Source organism: Camarhynchus parvulus, chromosome 1 (genome assembly GCF_901933205.1).
Source record: "Camarhynchus parvulus chromosome 1, STF_HiC, whole genome shotgun sequence".
NCBI lineage: Eukaryota > Metazoa > Chordata > Aves > Passeriformes > Thraupidae > Camarhynchus > Camarhynchus parvulus.
This window is the reverse complement of record NC_044571.1, coordinates 1,435,044-1,451,271: the sequence shown is the minus strand read 5'-3', so window position 1 is coordinate 1,451,271 and position 16,228 is coordinate 1,435,044. Positions and strand designations below refer to the sequence as shown.

General features: G+C 53.7%; 1 protein-coding gene across 1 annotated transcript; it reads right to left on the bottom strand.

Annotated features, from left to right (window-relative positions):
- Positions 1 to 6,368: 6,368 nt before the first annotated feature.
- ATP5PO (ATP synthase peripheral stalk subunit OSCP) lies at positions 6,369 to 9,594 on the bottom strand. The gene is made up of 7 exons (XM_030947167.1): positions 9,528 to 9,594; positions 9,322 to 9,372; positions 8,915 to 9,025; positions 8,321 to 8,450; positions 8,088 to 8,200; positions 6,859 to 6,945; positions 6,369 to 6,550 (listed from the first exon to the last, which is right to left on the bottom strand). The coding sequence occupies exons 1-7, from the start codon at positions 9,555 to 9,557 to the stop codon at positions 6,437 to 6,439; spliced, it is 636 nt and encodes a 211-aa protein (XP_030803027.1). The 5' UTR covers positions 9,558 to 9,594; the 3' UTR covers positions 6,369 to 6,436.
- Between the last annotated feature and the right edge of the window lie 6,634 nt (positions 9,595 to 16,228).

Below are 16,228 nucleotides of genomic sequence, written 5' to 3'. Positions count from 1 at the left end.
CAGTGAGCCATTTTTATACCTTAGTGAAATGCTGCAGAACTCACTGTTTGTGAGACTGTAACATAGACAAGAAAAAATAAACATTTGAGTCTGAGCATGAATTATAATCTCAAATGCCTTCAATCCCTATCCCACAGAAGAGAAAAGAAGCCAAGAGCTGGCACAAAAGCTGTGGAAGTTTTGGCTGCTGATGAGGAAAACCAGTTTGTGTGTGTCCTTCGAGTTGTGTTACTTGGATCTCAATGTGGCTCTTGGATTTAGTCAGAGCTTTAGGAGACTTAATCCAGCAGTGGGGAATCCTGGCTAACTCTTCATCGCTCGAGTGCAGCCTGAGTCACTGAGCTTCAAAAGCTGCTGTCCCTCTGCGTGGCATCTCCAAACCTTCCAAACACACCTTGGCCTTGGTTTCTGCAAGGGCTGTGGAGGGGCTTCACAGCTGGCCTGCAAGCAAAGCTGAGTTTATAGGACAAATAACAATGGATGGTTTTCGAGTGTATCCATAGCAAGGAAGAAGACAAGGCTGTCAGCATGGAAACAGATTAGAAAAGATACATGAAAGTCTTTGTAAACTAGACTAAGTGCATAAGTAGATGTGTATACGTGCCTTCTTGAATTTCTGTAAAACTTTTGCCAATTATATTGACATCAATTGCTTTGAACCAATGAATATAATAAGTTATTGTGTTGTAGTTAATGACTTAAGAACAGGCTTTGTTAAGAGTATATAAGCTGGAGAACACACAGAATAAAAATTTTTTTCTTCTTGGACCCTGATCATGTGTGCATATGTCACATCTGACCTAACAGTGACACTTTTTATTATACAGAAGCATTTAGTTGCTTTCTTGCAATATCTCTTAGCTTTACCATAATTTCTTCTCTTTTATTCTAAGCATCAGTCATCTTGTTACTTCATCTCTACTCCTCTTATTTCCATGCTTTATTAAGCTAGTGGGTCAGAAAGTTTCAAAGTCGTTCTTTGCGTCTATTTTTGACACAGCAGATACAATTACCAATGAACACAAATCACAAAACCATTTTTCACAGAGCACAAAGACAGACGGCGCTGAAATTGTGTTCCTGTTATTCCAAATGCACCCGGACAGTGGCCCCAGGAGCTGGGCTCGGCTGCCACAATGTCACCCCTGGGGCCAGTTGTGTGAGATGTCACACTAAACCCACGGGATTTTGTCTATTTGGGATAAAGAAATGAGGCTTTTAGTCTCCTTGGGATAGAAAACCACTTTAGATTGCTCAAAATATTATCTCCTGGGATTGTTATATTAATGTTTTTATATCATAGACCATAATATAAAGATACAATGTAAAATAAAAAGAAATTATTTTCTAGTTTTATTTATTCATTCAATTTCCTCTTCATTTTTATATTCTTATCCTTCTTAATGTTATTCTTCATCTTTGTACTACTCCTTCTTAATGGTCTTCTTCTTTTTGCTACTTCTATGTATTTTTAAATTTTTATTCCTACTACTATTCCTATTCCTATTCCTATTCCTATTCCTATTCCTATTCCTATTCCTATTCCTATTCCTATTCCTATTCCTATTCCTATTCCTATTCCTATTCCTATTCCTATTCCTATTCCTATATCTATTCCTATTCCTATTCCTATTTTCTTTTTCTTCTTCTACATATTTAAAATTCTTATTCCTATTCCTAGTACTCTTCTTCTAATAAGTATTTTGAAATTCTTATTCTTCGTCCTTAAATAAGCCTTCTCTGTCTTGTCTTCTTCATCTTTGTCTTCTTCCTCTTTATCGTCTTCATCTTCTTGGTCTTCCTTGTCGTTGTCTTGCAGTGGTCTGTACTGAGAGTCCATTCCAGGAGCCTCTGCTTTGTGCCCAAGAAATGGTTGCTGTACCTTCCAGGCCCGGGGCCGGGTGTGTGTGGGGCGGGGAAGGGGGGACCTTTGGGCTCTTTGGCTGGCCATTTTCCAAGCCTCACTGCCCAGGTGTTCCTGGCCCTGCCTGGTTCAGTTGTGCTTGGCTTGCTTGGCTTTGCTGGCCCATCCCAAAGCTTTTCCCTTGCCTGCCTTGGAGGAGCTGCAGCAGCAATCTTTCAGCCCCTGCAGCGGAACCCAACAGCTGCTGCTCCCACACCAGAGCAGCGGCACTGGCGGGAGGGGTCATCTTCATCTTGTTCGTCTTCATCCTCTTTGTCTTTATGTTCTTCATCTTTTCCTCATCTGTTTCACTCCTCGGGCCGTGGCCTGAGGCAGGGACAGCGGAACAGCCCCCGCAGCGCCCGCCTGAAGCGGGAGGGACGTTTCCTGGGGGCAGCCGGCTGCCCGCGGAGGGCCGGGGCTCCCAGCCGGGCAGGCCAGGGGCTGGGGGGGCTGTGCGGGGCAGGCGCCGGCCCTTGGCTGCACGGCTCCTGGGCCGGGCACTCAGCCCAGGCCTCCCGAGGGAAAGGCACTGGGAGCTCGTCTGCCCCAAACACTTTCCATTTTTGGTCAGTGTCCTCTTCTGGGGGCAGCTCCAGGATGCTCACCTCGTCCCACTCAACGTCCTCTGGGGCCAAGGGCTTGGTCCCAAAGCTGTGCTCGGTGTGGGGCAGATCTTCCCCCGTGCATCGTTCACAGCCAGACGCTTCCTGGGACAGCTCTGGGTCTCCAACGAGGAAAGGCTCCAGGTCATCCAAGAACTGCCAAAATTTCATTTCCTCATTGGAGCCGTTCATCCTCTCGGGCACCGCCAGCACTGACCCCGCTGTCGCCTCCTCAGCAGCTCTGCACCGGGCAGCAGCTGCCGGCTCGGCCTCCGTGGGACGGCCCGGGGCAGGAGAGGCGCTGGCCAGGGCAGGGGCTGCCCCTGCTGCCACCTCTGTGCCCACGGGGCTGGCAGAGCTGGGCCCCTCTGGGGGAAGAGCCGTGCTGTCCTCTGGCCCAAGCTCGATGGCCTCTTCCACTTTGGGCAGCTCCTCATCAGCTGGGTTGTTCCCTGAAACCAACACGATGTTCTCTTCTAGAGGGGACAGCTTCTCCTCATGTGTTCTGTCCCCTGGAGAGACCTCGATGTCCTCTTCCCCTGAGGACAGCTCCTGGTCACTGGTGCTGTCCTCTGGAATGTCCTCAATATCCTCCTCAATTGAGGACAGGTCCTGGTCACTTGTGGTGTCCTCTGGAGTGTCCTCGATGTCCTCTCCCACTGAGGACAGCTCCTGGTCACTGCAGCTGTCCTCTGGGATGTCCTCGATGTCCTCTCCCACTGAGGACAGCTCCTGGTCACTTTTCCTGTCCTCTGGAATGTCCTCGATGTCCTCCTCCACTGAGGACAGCTCCTGCTCATTCGTGGTGTCCTCTGGAAATACCTCGATGTCCTCTTCCACTGAGGACAGCTCCTGGTCACTTGTGCTGTCCTCTGGAGTGTCCTTGATGTCCTCTTCCACTGAGGATGGATTCTGGACACTCATGCTGTCCACTGGAGAGAACTCAATGTCTTCTTCCACAGAGGACAGGTCCTGGTCACTCCTGCTGTCCTCTGGAATGTCCTTGAGGTCCTCCTCCACTGAGGACAGCTCCTGCTCACTGCAGCTGTCCTCTGGGATGTCCTCGATGTCCTCTTCCAATGAGGACAGTTCCTTGTTAATCGTGCTGTCCCCTGGAACAACCTCGGTGACCTCTTCCACTTGGGCGTGTTCCTGGTCACTCACGCAGCCCTCAGGAATGATCTTCATGTTCTCTTCCACTGAGGACAGCTCCTGGTCCCTGGTGCTGTCCTCTGCAATGTTCTCAATGTCCTCTTCCACTGAGGACAGCTCCTGGTCATTGCAGCTGTCCTCTGCAATGTTCTCAATGTCCTCTTCCACTGAGGACAACTCCTGGTCCCTTGCACTGTCCTCTGCAATGTTCTCAATGTCCTCTTTCACTGAGGACAGCTCCTGGTCCCTTGTGCTGTCCTCGATGGCCTCTTCCACTGAGGACAGCTCCTCATCGCAGGACGATGGACACAGCTGGGAGTTCTCCTCGTCCTTCCATGAGCCCACAGGCTTCTCCTCAGTACGGGAGCTCACATCATCCTCCCCCCTCCACAGCTCTTGCTCTCCCAAATCTTCCCCTTGGCACAGGAGAAGCTCTTGGGGCTCCTCCTCCTCAGCAGCTCCCGCCGGGGCAGCAGCTGCCGGCTCGGCCTCCGTGGGACTCTGTAGGGAAGGAGAGGCGCTGCTTGGGGCAGGCACTGCCTCTGCTGCCACCTCTGTGCCCACGGGGCTGCCACAGCTGGGCCCCCGGGGGGACAGCGCTGAGGCTCCTCGTCACTCACTGCTAGCAAGGATCTGCCCCAGATCTCAGAGCTGATGGCATTTCTCCACTGGGACAGCTCCTGGCTGCTCACATCTTCCTCCCACTGGGACAGCTTTCGCTCACTGCCATCGTCCCACCAGGGCAGCTCTTGGCCTGCAGCCTCTGCTCCTTGGCACAGCTCCTTGGCACTGCTGGCTCTCACCTGGGACAATTTCAGCTCTCTCCTGTCTTCCCATGGGGACATGTGACAGTGCACATCTTGTCCTCATGCTCAGAACTCTTGGTACCTCTCACTTTCCCTCTGGGACATCTCTCGGGCATTGTCCCAGTGGGAGTCATCTGGGACACTCCCATTTCTCTGCAGGGACAGCTCGTGGGATCTTTTGTCTTCTCCCCATCCCAACTCCTGCTGCCCTCTCATGTCTATTTCCCACTGGGACATCTCTTGGGTTGTGATACATTCTTCCCACTCCCCTTGGTACATCTCACTGAGGACTCTCCCCACTGCTACAGCTCCTGGACTGTGACAGTTTCTTTCTGTTCACAGAGCTCTTGGTGTGTCCCACCTCTGTACTGGGAAACTTCCTGAACTCTCACACGTACCTGGCATTGGTACAGCTCTCGGCGGCTCCTGGATCTCCACTGGAACATTTCTTGGACTCTCAGTACTTCTGCTGGATACGTCTCTTGCAGAGCTTCCCACTGGGAAAGCTCTTCCTCAGTGTCACCTTCCCACTGGGAAAGCTCGTGGTGCACTTGGGCAAAGGGCCTCTCCTCCTCCTCAGTCTGTGCCAGTGGCAGGACTGGCCTGCCCACTGCCCCCGACCACTGCCCGCTGGGGGCCTCCAGCCAGCTGGGCAAGGGGCCGGCGACCGGGAGTTGGAGTTGCCTTTGTCCTCGTCGCTCTCCTTGTCTGTCGCTGTCGGCCTCTGTCGCTCTCAGCGTCCAGCGCAGACAGACACAGGGAGCTGCTTCCTGCACAGAGAGCGGCTCTCCTGCCACTGGGCACCGCAGGGCTCTGCGCCCCTCAGACACCCTCAGCCAGGGCGCGGCTCCCTGATGTCACAAGGCTCTCTGGCCACCACCACGTCCCACATCACAAAGGGCCCCGACACCGTGTGCCCGTGTCACAAAGGGAACCCCCGGCAGCCCAACATCAGTGGAGCAGCCAGGAAGTGGCTGGGAGCAGCCCCGCACTTGTGGCCTTTGGGCCTGCTGTGCCCAGAGCCCTGAGAGGCTTTGGCCACGCTGCCACAGGACAGCCCCGGCCCCACAGTGCAGAGCCCTGGCTTTGCCGGCTGCGCTGCCCAGGGCACCAGGAATCGGCCGCACGGACGGGCCGGGCACTCGTGGGCAGCGGCTCCAGGAGCCGCGGGAGCCCGGGGAGCAGGGGCGTCCCTCAGGGCTCTGCCGGGCACCGGGGCTCGGCCCTGCCTTCAGCAGCGACAGCCGGGGGCACCGAGCGCGGCCTGGGCGCCTTTGCCGGGCACGGGAAGCCGGCAGGGCAGGGGCAGCGCGGGGGCCAGCACAGGCACAGCGGCCGGGGCCATGCACAGGCACCGCCGGGCTGGAGAAGCGGCACCACGAGAGCCTCCTGCGCTGCCACAAGGCCGGGCCCGGCTGCTGCAGCTGCCTCGGGGCACTGCCTGAGGCCCCGACTCCTGCAGCTCTGCCCTGGCCTCTGCGGCGCCACGGGCACAGAGGCCGGGCCGGGGCTCGCTCCCTGCTGCCCGCAGGGCGCTGCCCAGGGCTCCCCGCCCGCCGGGGCCGGGGCCGGGCGCTGAGGGAGCAGCGCCGCCATTGCTGCCGCCCTCAGGGGCTCTGAGGGGAGCGCGGCTCCCGCCTGTCATCCCTTCCCTCTGTCTGGGCAGTCCAGACTAACCCCCAGAGTTTTCTGGGGAGCCTGGCAGACCCTCCACAGCACTGTCCGCATTCATGGGCTCCCCCCAGTGCTCTTTCCATGTCCTTCCCAACAACCTTCCCCAGGGTGAGCCCCTATTTCAAGCCGTGCAACGAATGTTCAGCCACAGCTACAGAAACTCAGGGTGGCTTCAGCATCTTCCTCCCTCAGGGCTGTGCTTCCCCAACCAAAACACCGGGCACCATCTCCACGAGAAGGAAGAATTTTATTGTTTCCATGTGACAGGTTTCCCTGGGAACCACCAAGACAGTTCTCTAGACAGTCTCTCTCATGATTTTGGTGAGTTTCTGGATCTTGGACCTTGTTGACATGTCCACGTACTTCTCCCCAATATTGACAATCATGCCACCAAGGATCGCTGGGTCAGTCTAAGGAAGGAACATTAAGCAGAAAAGTGATTAGCAGTAGTTTGTTACCATAGGATACAAGTGTTACAGTAGTAAAGAAAGAAAGAAAAAAAAAAAGCTTTTCAATGAGCCTTTTTTGAGATGATTTTGCTGTCATTGCATTCAAGTGAAGATTTTAGAAATTAAAACATGATCATGTCTATAAAAGCACAGAACTATGTAACAAAGCAACTGAATTCAACAAAATCTTTTTGTTTTCATAAAAAACAGAGACACAGAAGCCCTTAGCATGAACTTAGTGACGCTTTTTGTAATTCAAGAATCCAGACCTTAGTTTCCAGTTTCAACACCTCTCCTTTGGCCAAGAACCCATTCAGAGCACTTTTCAGTTCACTGAGGTTAGCCTCATCCAAGGGCTGAAAAAAAAGAACAGAAGAGCAGGAAAATAAAGGACTCAAATGATATAATGATAATAAATTATATAATAATAATATATACTCAAGTGATATAAATAATAAAAATTTTGTCCTCCGGTCCCTTTGAAGACACACTTCCACCAAGAATGCAGCAGGAACAACAACCACTTTGTGCCCTCCTGATTTCATGAAACATTTTCCTGTTTGCAACAGGAGCAGGGGCAGCTCTATGTGCAGACCAGCCTGACTTTTGTCAGCCCCTGGGCTCACACACAGCAAGGAAAACCGTGAGCTGTTGAGCTGTAATGGGATGAAGAGTTTTCATTTTGGAGCAGGAACTGCTGGGTATCAGCCCTCTCTTTGCAGCAATTTGTTCAGCTTGGCAGAGGTGAGACGTGTCCTCACTGCTCCCACAGCAAGCACTTCAATCACAGAGTGCAGCCTTAACTGGGAGAGGTTTGTCTTTCCTCCCTGTGGAAACCCAGGGCACCAGGAATATTTCTGCGTCTGCTCTGGGGTGCCCTGACCCCCAGGGCAGCACTGACTCTGACCCTCATTCATGGAGAAAGTTTCCCAGACTTCGAGATAGACTGGAATCCACAAAAGTGTGAAATAGATTATAGAGAGCAGTGTAGGTTTGTCACTGGGTGAGAAATTGAGGTTTGGGGATTTTTAGTGTGCTGTGGATGGAAGCAAGATGGAGGGCACAGGGTGTTGTCCTGGGTTTGTTCTTCATGCTGCTTCTTCCTCCTCCTTCTCCATGGGTTTGGGTGGCATTTTGTAATTGGGCAGAAAAGTCCCCATTGCAGCTCTGTGGGATCAGTTATTGGGTTAAAAGGGAAATCATCTAGATGTCAGTTTGTAATTGCACAGTTCAGTCTTAAAAGACCTTGTACCAAGAGATTGTTGGCCATTTTGTGCCTTCTAATGAAAAGCTGCAGAACTCACAGTAGTGAGACTGTTTTAGTGGTAACAAATAATAAACACCTGAGTCTGAACATGAATTACTGTCTGGAGTGTCTTCAATCCAGACACAGAGAAACCAACAACTGGGACCCCCAAACTGCTGCTCCATGGCTTTGCTCCCACTCCCTGTCCTTTCTCCCACTCCCTGGTGCCTCTCTGCCTCGCTCCCAGCCCACCTGGGCCGTGGTGACCGTGCACACCACCTCCCCTCGGACGGCGCTCATGATCTTCCCGAAGGCAGAGACGATGCCCGGGGTGTAACGCAGGCGGCCGTTCTCAGCCAGCAGATCTGCAAAACAGCCACACACTGAGGGCTTCAAGCACCACCAGAGGCACATCCCAGCAGCCAACAGCAATTCCAACGCATGGCACTGCTGGGATGCTCTCCTGAAGCCCAGAGGTCACTCACTCATCAGGTTGACGGTGATTGGGGACATCTTCTCTCTTGCCAGGGCGTCGTTCACGGCTTTTTGTTTCACGGAGCTCTTGGTGTGAGGGTTCATCACCACACTGGACAGCTTGGGGTCCTTCAGGAGGCTCTGAGGGGATACACAAGGATCTGACAAATGCCAGGGGTTCTCCTGGCGTCACAAGGCCCACCTGGAGCAGCCAAGGCAGGCAACAGGGGCACTCCTGGAGTGAGAACAAAGGGCTCTGGAGCTGATGGGAAGTGAAATAGCAGCTCCAGCTAGAGAATCAGGGAATGGTTTGGGTTGGAAGGGACCTTAAAGACTGGATGGACGACACCTTCCACTATCCTAGACTGCTCTAAGCCCCATCCAACCTGTCCTTGGACACTTCCAGGGCTGGAGCAGCCACAGCTGCTCTGGGCACCTTGTCCCAGGGCCTGCCCACCCTCCCAGGGAACAATCCCTTCCCAATACGCCACTTAAACACCAGGGCCACAAGCAGGCAGCACAGGTGCCAGCAGGATGGGAGTCTCACAGGAGCCCAGCCCCCTCCCCACTGCCACTCCCGGGAGCCCCGGCTGGGAACACCTTACCCACACCCGGGTCAGCTCCTTCTCCACCTGCTCCAGCTTCTTCTGCTTGCTGGCTGCCGAGTAGAGGGCGGTGGCATAGCGCCCCTCCAGCCCGTACACCTGGATGGGCGGCTGCGGGAGCACGGGCGGGCACTGAGCAGGGGGAGCCGGGGAGAGACCCCCGGCCCTGGCCTTGGCCAGCCGGGAGCGCCCCCTGCACCCTCCCCTCACCGTGACCATCTCGGCCACCCGCCTTGAGCCCGTCACAACCCACCCGGAACCCCCTGGATCTCCTCATGACTTCCACCTCCTCACATCGACCAGCTTGGAGACCCCTCCGAGCCCCTCCAGGACACCCCTGCCCCTCATCTTCACCAGCTTGGAGCCCTCCCTACCCTTTCCCTCTGACATCGCCCCTGCCCCCTCACCTTGACCAGCTTGGTCACCGGTCTTGCCGCCGTCGTACTCAGCTGCCGCACCTGGGGGGGAATAAGGGGGAGAATGGCGGGGTCGGCGCGGCCCTCGAGGATCGGGAGGGAGGGGAAGGTCCGAGACCCTGCGCAGGGCTGGAGGGCGGCAGACGGCGCTGCTCCCCCGTCAAAGCCGCCCAGGCCCCGCCGCCCCCCAGTTTCACCTTCAAGACGAGCCCCGCTGCCGCCGCCATCTTTCCCGGCTGCCCCCAGGGTCACCGCGCACTGCGCAGGCGCGCCGGGGCCACGCCCTCAGCAGCGTCGTTAGGGCCGCTCCTGCCGCGGGGCACGCTGGGAGTTGTAGTTCCGCGGGGCGGCGCCTTCCGGCCGCGCGCCCCCCGCCGGGCCAATGGGGGAGCGCAGCCCCCGCGCCCAGCCGGGGTCCCTGCGGTGTCCCTGGGCCACCGGTGTCCCTGCGGTGTCCCTGTGTGTCCCTGCGTGCCCCTGTGCCACCAGTGTCCCAGCGGTGTCCCTGTGGGGTTCCTGTGCCACCGGGGTCCCTGTGCCAATGGTGTCCCTGTGCCACCGGGGTCCCTGTGCCAATGGGGTCCCTGTGCCGCCGGTGTCCCTGCAGTGTCCCTGTGTCACTGTGCCACCAGTGTCCCTGTGCCATCAGTGTCCCTGTAGTGTCCCTGTGTCACGAGTGTCCCTGTGCCTGTGGTGTCCCTGTGCCACCAGTGTCCCTGTGGTGTCCCTGTGCCATCAGTGTCCCTGTGGTGTCCCTGCGTCCCTGTGGCGTCCCTGTGCCCCCAGTGTCCCTGTGCCCACAATGTCACTGTCCCTGCCCCCCGTGTCCCTGTGCCCTCAGTGTTACTGTCACTGTCCGTGTCCCCACGGTAGCCCCATGCCCTCAGTGTCCCTGAGCCCTGGTGCCCTCCATGCACTTCTCCAGCACGGGTACTTCCCACAGGATCGGTTCTTCAGGATCAGCCTCTACCCGTGTGGGTCCTTTATCCATGGGGTCATTCCTGCAGGAACTGCTCCAGTGTGGGTCCCTTTTCCCATAGGGGCAGTCCTTGAGGAACTGCTCCAACTTCCATGGGGTCATTCGTGCAGGACCTACCCCAGTGTGGGTCCTTTATCCATGGGGTCATTCCTTTGGGAACTGCCCCATGTGGGTCCTTTATCCATGGGGTCATTCCTGCAGGAACTGCCCCAGTGTGCGTCCTTTACCCATGGGGTCATTCCTGCAGGAACTGCCCCATGTGGGTCCTTTATCCATGGGGTCATTCCTTTGGGAACTGCCCCAGTGTGGGTCCTTTATCCATGGGGTCATTCCTGCAGGACCTGCCCCAGTGTGGGTCCTTTATCCATGGGGTCATTCCTTTGGGAACTGCCCCAGTGTGGGTCCTTTACCCATGGGGTCATTCCTGCAGGAACTGCCCCATGTGGGTCCTTTATCCATGGGGTCATTCCTTTGGGAACTGCCCCAGTGTGGGTCCTTTACCCATGGGGTCATTCCTTTGGGAACTGCCCCAGTGTGGGTCCTTTATCCATGGGGTCATTCCTTTGGGAACTGCCCCAGTGTGGGTCCGTTATCCATGGGGTCATTCCTGCAGGAACTGCCCCATGTGGGTCCTTTATCCATGGGGTCATTCCTGCAGGACCTGCCCCAATGTGGGTCCCTTTTCCCATGAGATCCCAAGTCCTCCCACCAAACCTGCTCCAGGGGGGCTCCTTTCTCCACAGGGGCTCAGATCCCTGCCAGGAGCTGCTCCAGGGTGGAATTCCCATGGGATCACACCTTTTGTGCATCCCCTGCTCTGGTGTGGGCTCCTCCAGGGGCTGCAGGTGGAGCTCAGCTCCTCCATGGATCTCCAGGGACTGCAGGTGGATCTCAGCTCCTCCATGGATCTTCAGGCTGCCCTGCCTCAGCCCCACCTGTCCCTCCATTCATGAGGAGCATCCCACGAGTTCTTCCAGACCCAACACCAGCTGTGCTTCCCTCACAGACACCTCCAAAACCTGGGATTTATTTCCTCTCTGTGGATGAACTCCATCCCAACACTTCCCAGTCCAAAGGATCTGCCAGGTGGGACAGGCAGCTCCGTCCCTCTCTCTGGTGGCCTTGAGCAGCTCGCTCAGATCCCTGAATTACCTGGGATGGTTCCACTCATCCTATCCCTAATTCTTCCACCTTGTTATTATTTTTCCAGCACAGAAAATGGATGGATGGATGGATGGATGGATGGATGGATGGATGGATGGATGGACGGATGGATGATGGATGGATGATGGATGGATGGATGGATGGATGGATGGATGATGGATGGATGGATGGATGGATGGATGGATGGACGATGGATAGATGGATGGATGGATGATGGATGGATGGATGGATGGATGATGGATGGATGATGGATGGATGGATGATGGATGGATGGATGGATGGATGGATGGATGGATGGATGGATGGATGGATGGATGGATGGATGGATGGATGGATGGATGGATGATGGATGGATGGATGATGGATGGATGATGGATGGATGGATGGATGGATGATGGATGGATGATGGATGGATGGATGGATGGATGGATGATGGATGGATGGATGGATGGATGGATGGATGGATGGATGGATGGATGATGGATGATGGATGGATGGATGGTGGATGGATGGACGGATGGATGATGGATGGATGATGCATGGATGGATGGATGGATGGATGGATGGATGGATGGATGGATGGATGATGGATGGATGGATAATGGATGGATGATGGATGGATGGATGGATGGATGGATGGATGGATGGATGGATGGATGGATGATGGATGGATGGATGGATGGATGGATGATGGATGGATGATGGATGGATGGATGGATGGATGGATGATGGATGGATGGATGATGGATGGATGGATGGATGGATGGATGGATGGATGGATGGATGGATGATGGATGGATGGATGATGGATGGATGGATGGACGATGGATAGATGGATGGATGGATGATGGATGGATGGATGGATGGATGGATGGATGGATGGATGGATGGACGATGGATAGATGGATGGATGGATGGATGGATGGATGGATGGATGGATGATGGATGGATGGATGGATGGATGGATGGATGGATGGATGGATGATGGATGGATGATGGATGGATGGATGGATGGATGGATGGATGGATGGATGGACGATGGATGGATGGATGGATGGATGGATGGATGGACGATGGATAGATGGATGGATGGATGGATGGATGGATGGATGGATGGATGGATGGATGGATGATGGATGGATGGATGGATGGATGGATATATAAATGTCTGGCTGGCTGGCTGCAGGAACTCTGCAGGATCCCAGCACTAGGTGCCGCTCTCGCTGCACATCCCGAGCGCTGGGATCGTTCCAGGACAGTTCCAGTGAGGCTCTTTCGGAAACGCGTCCAAGCGGGACCCAGGCAGCGGCTCCAACCCGATTTATTTTGGCTGTCAGGGTTTAATTCCCTCCTCTGCCCCTGGCTGCATCCCGGGGTGACAATCCAAGGCACAAGGACAGGTTTGAGCCTGAGACACAGCTGGAGCCAGGCTGGGAGAGCTGGGGGTGCTCACCTGGAGAGGAGAAGCTGCAGGGAGAGCTCAGAGCCCCTGGCAGGGCCTGAAGGGATCCAGGAGAGCTGCAGAGGGACTGGGGACAAGGCATGGAGGGACAGCACCCAGGGAATGGCTGCCAGTGCCAGAGGGCAGGGCTGGATGGGATCTTGGCAATGAGGAATTGTTCCCTGGCAGGGTGGGCAGGGCTGGGATGGAATTCCATCCCTGGATCCCTGGCAGTGCCCAAGGCCAGGCTGGACACTGGGGACACTGGGAGGTGTCCCTGCCATGGCAGGGTGGCACTGGGTGGGCTTTGAGGTCCCTCCCAACCCAAACCTTGCTGTGATTCTATCACTGTGCTTTCAATACTGAGAAAAGCATGTCTAAAATGTAGAAAAATACTTGCTTTTCTTTAATAATTTTTTTTATAATATGCCCGCACTGAAGTTTTCAAATGGATTCATTTCAAGCGTGGTTTCATATCCCAAATTATTTTATTGTTGTTCCAGGACACTCTGTGATCTTGCAGCATTTTAATAGACAGAAAATCTGGTTTTTTGAGCGAAGTCACTGAGTGCTGAGGGCACTTTACTGAGCTGGGGATTGGGTCAAAGCCTGATAATGCTTTCAAGAATTAAAATCAGAGCACCTTTCACAGGTTAATTTTGGACAAATAACATCCCCCAGATGATAAAGAGTTTGTACCTTGATGCCTTCCACTGGAAGGAAAATTTAAGCCTGGATAAAACCTGTCCTTGGATCTGGATATCTGTCACAGTAATGGGCTCCTCCATTTTCATAGATGGGGTGGTTTAGGAGTTTTTTCCTCCTGCAAAGCAATTCAATATTATATTCTAAATAAATACTGCCCCTTTGCCATTTCCCTGTGTCCCTGGTTTCAGCCTGGTCACTTAATGAGCACTTGGACATCTTCAAGCTCAGGAGAAACACCTGGAAGAACATTCCCTTGTGGGTCTGCCCCTTTAGTACTTGTGGGGTTGTGACCTTAAAGTGCTCCTTTCAGTCATGTGGGGATAGAAAAAACATCTTTTTTTTGGTCTCCTGCTGAGTCAGAGCACCACTGAAACCATGCAAAGTGTGGGTTATCTTCCTCTCACTGAGAACCCTCCAGAAAGAAGGGGACAGTTCTCAGGCCATGCTGGTGCTGGGGAGGTGCTCCCCTCGGTGCTCTGCTTCAGGAGGTGGCCTAAAAACTGCAGCAAGGCTGGTCCAGCTCCACCAACAGCTGATGGCACAGAGAGGTGGAGGGAGGAGGTTTTTAACAACCCACCTGAGGTCCTCACAGTGCCACAAAACCTGCTGGGCTCAGCCTGGGAAGAAACCCCAAATCTCCTGTAATGATTAAACTGCTGAGCCCAGGTTTGGAGCAGTGCTGGAAACACCGAGAGCTTCCCTGCCTCACCTGCCAGCTCACCTGAAACCTGAGCTCTGCTGTTCAGTAACTGCACCTGGACTGGGCACCTGGGAGTGCCAGAGGAGCCAGGCTGGGGCTGGAAACAACCTCCTGACCAGTTCCTCTGGAAAAAACCTTTGGTGTTTCCCAGCAGTGGGGGACTTTTCCTCTCCTGGTGCTCCAGTTCATCCCAGAGAACCCGGCCCCAAAAGGTCAGGACTGAACTCACCCCCACCACAGCCATGGGTTCCTGCAGCTGCAGGAGGGCTTGCAGGGGCTCTGTTGGGGTTTTTCCCTCTTTCCCAAGGGCTCCAGGGGCACAGGTGGTGCTGGATCCAGCCCAGCTGGGAGTTTTCCACACCTCTGCTCCACAAGCAGCTCCCCTTGGGCAGGTAAATCAAGAGCTCCCAGGGGATGGAGCCTGTGCCCACTCTCCAAAATCCCCTGCCCAGGCACGCCCTGACTCATTTCCCCATTAAGAAAGAGGTTTTTTGCTCAGTGGCAGGGACAGAAAGCCTTTAAATTTTTTTTTTCTCCCCTCCAAACCGGAAAGAATGATTGAAAACGCACAAAAGTGGTCAGGGGAATTCCAAGCAGGGCCAGTGTCGCTCGAGGTGGGTGACTGAACTCCCTGCCCTCAGCAGCACAGCACTCCTCTAAAAGCTGCAAAATCGAGCACCTCAAACCACATTTTCCTGCCCTCCCAGGGGGATGTCAGGTCAATGTCTTTTAACAGGAAAAAGATTCATCATTATTATTTTGTTGTGCATCTGATGCTTCCGGGGGAGCTCGTGGTGCTTGCAGTTATTTTCCATGCAACCATTGTTAGAGGGGGAGAAAGCCATAAGCAGGTGCCTGTAGACTTTAAAAAATAATCTAAATTCTTTTTAAGATGCTGCAGGACACCTGAAAAAAAAAATTAATTTAAGGGTGAGCTGTCTGGAAGAATGAACACTGACTGCAAATCTTTAACTAGGAAAGGTGATGTGGGTCCACCTGGTTTTTCTTAGAGATTATTTGATTTATTAATCTGTTTTATGGGGTTGGCTGTGAAATATCAAAGGTAAAAAGAACTGTTTTGGGAAACTCTGAGGATAACAGACACGGGGTAGGTGGCACCAGGAGCTGAGTGTCACCATCTCCCACCTTGGCAGGGGAGCAGGCAGAACGTGGCCCTGAGGCTCAGGAGATTTGGGATCTATTTTCAGCTCTGCTTTGGACCTGCTGATTGGCTTCTAATTATTCCACACCTCAGTTCCCCCATCTGCAAAAAAAAAAAAAAGCAAGATACCAGCATCCTTTATAAATAGCTCTCAATTCTGTTGATGAAACACAGTTTATTAATAGCAGTGGTACCTTCTCACACTCACTGCCGGGGGGGAAAAAATCGTTGTAAATTCACAAATGTCACTCAAATGATGGAAATGTGCAAGTGGCTCTGGAGGAAATCAAGCAGAGGAGGAGCACCAGGCCTGGCTAGATATTAAGGCTCCAGTTTGTTCATTGCCACAAGAGGGAAGCCAACACTAATAAAATAACTTTATTTGGGCATGAACCGTGGTTTTTGCGGAGGGGTTTACCCGCGTCAGGCTGTTGTTTGTCCTCTTTCCTCGTGGCAAACTTGCACTCGATCATATGTCAAAAGCCAGAGAACATTATTCCACATTCCCTTTGGTCAACGTCCTGTGAAATGAATTTCACGGATTCGCCTGTTTGAATGGCAAAGCCATAAACCTGAAACAGAAAGTTGGGAGGAAACGGAGCCGCCTGCTCTTGGAGTGAATTTTTAAAAAGGCCTCGTACGAGTAAAGGGAAGTTTGGTGGCTGTGGGGCTTGAAAAAACAAAGGTGGTGCTTCCCCTCCTGTGGGTGAGCATGAGAAACTAAAGACTAATCACAGGCAGAGG

Excerpts from the sequence above, each read along its gene's own strand:
- ATP5PO (XM_030947167.1), bottom strand. The coding sequence starts at position 9,557 with ATGGCGGCGGCAGCGGGGCTCGTCTTGAAG. Across the intron at positions 9,373-9,527 it reads CAGCGGGGCTCGTCTTGAAG|GTGCGGCAGCTGAGTACGAC; the intron begins GTGAAACTGGGG and ends ATTCCCCCCCAG. Across the intron at positions 6,551-6,858 it reads TGTTGAAACTGGAAACTAAG|ACTGACCCAGCGATCCTTGG; the intron begins GTCTGGATTCTT and ends TTCCTTCCTTAG.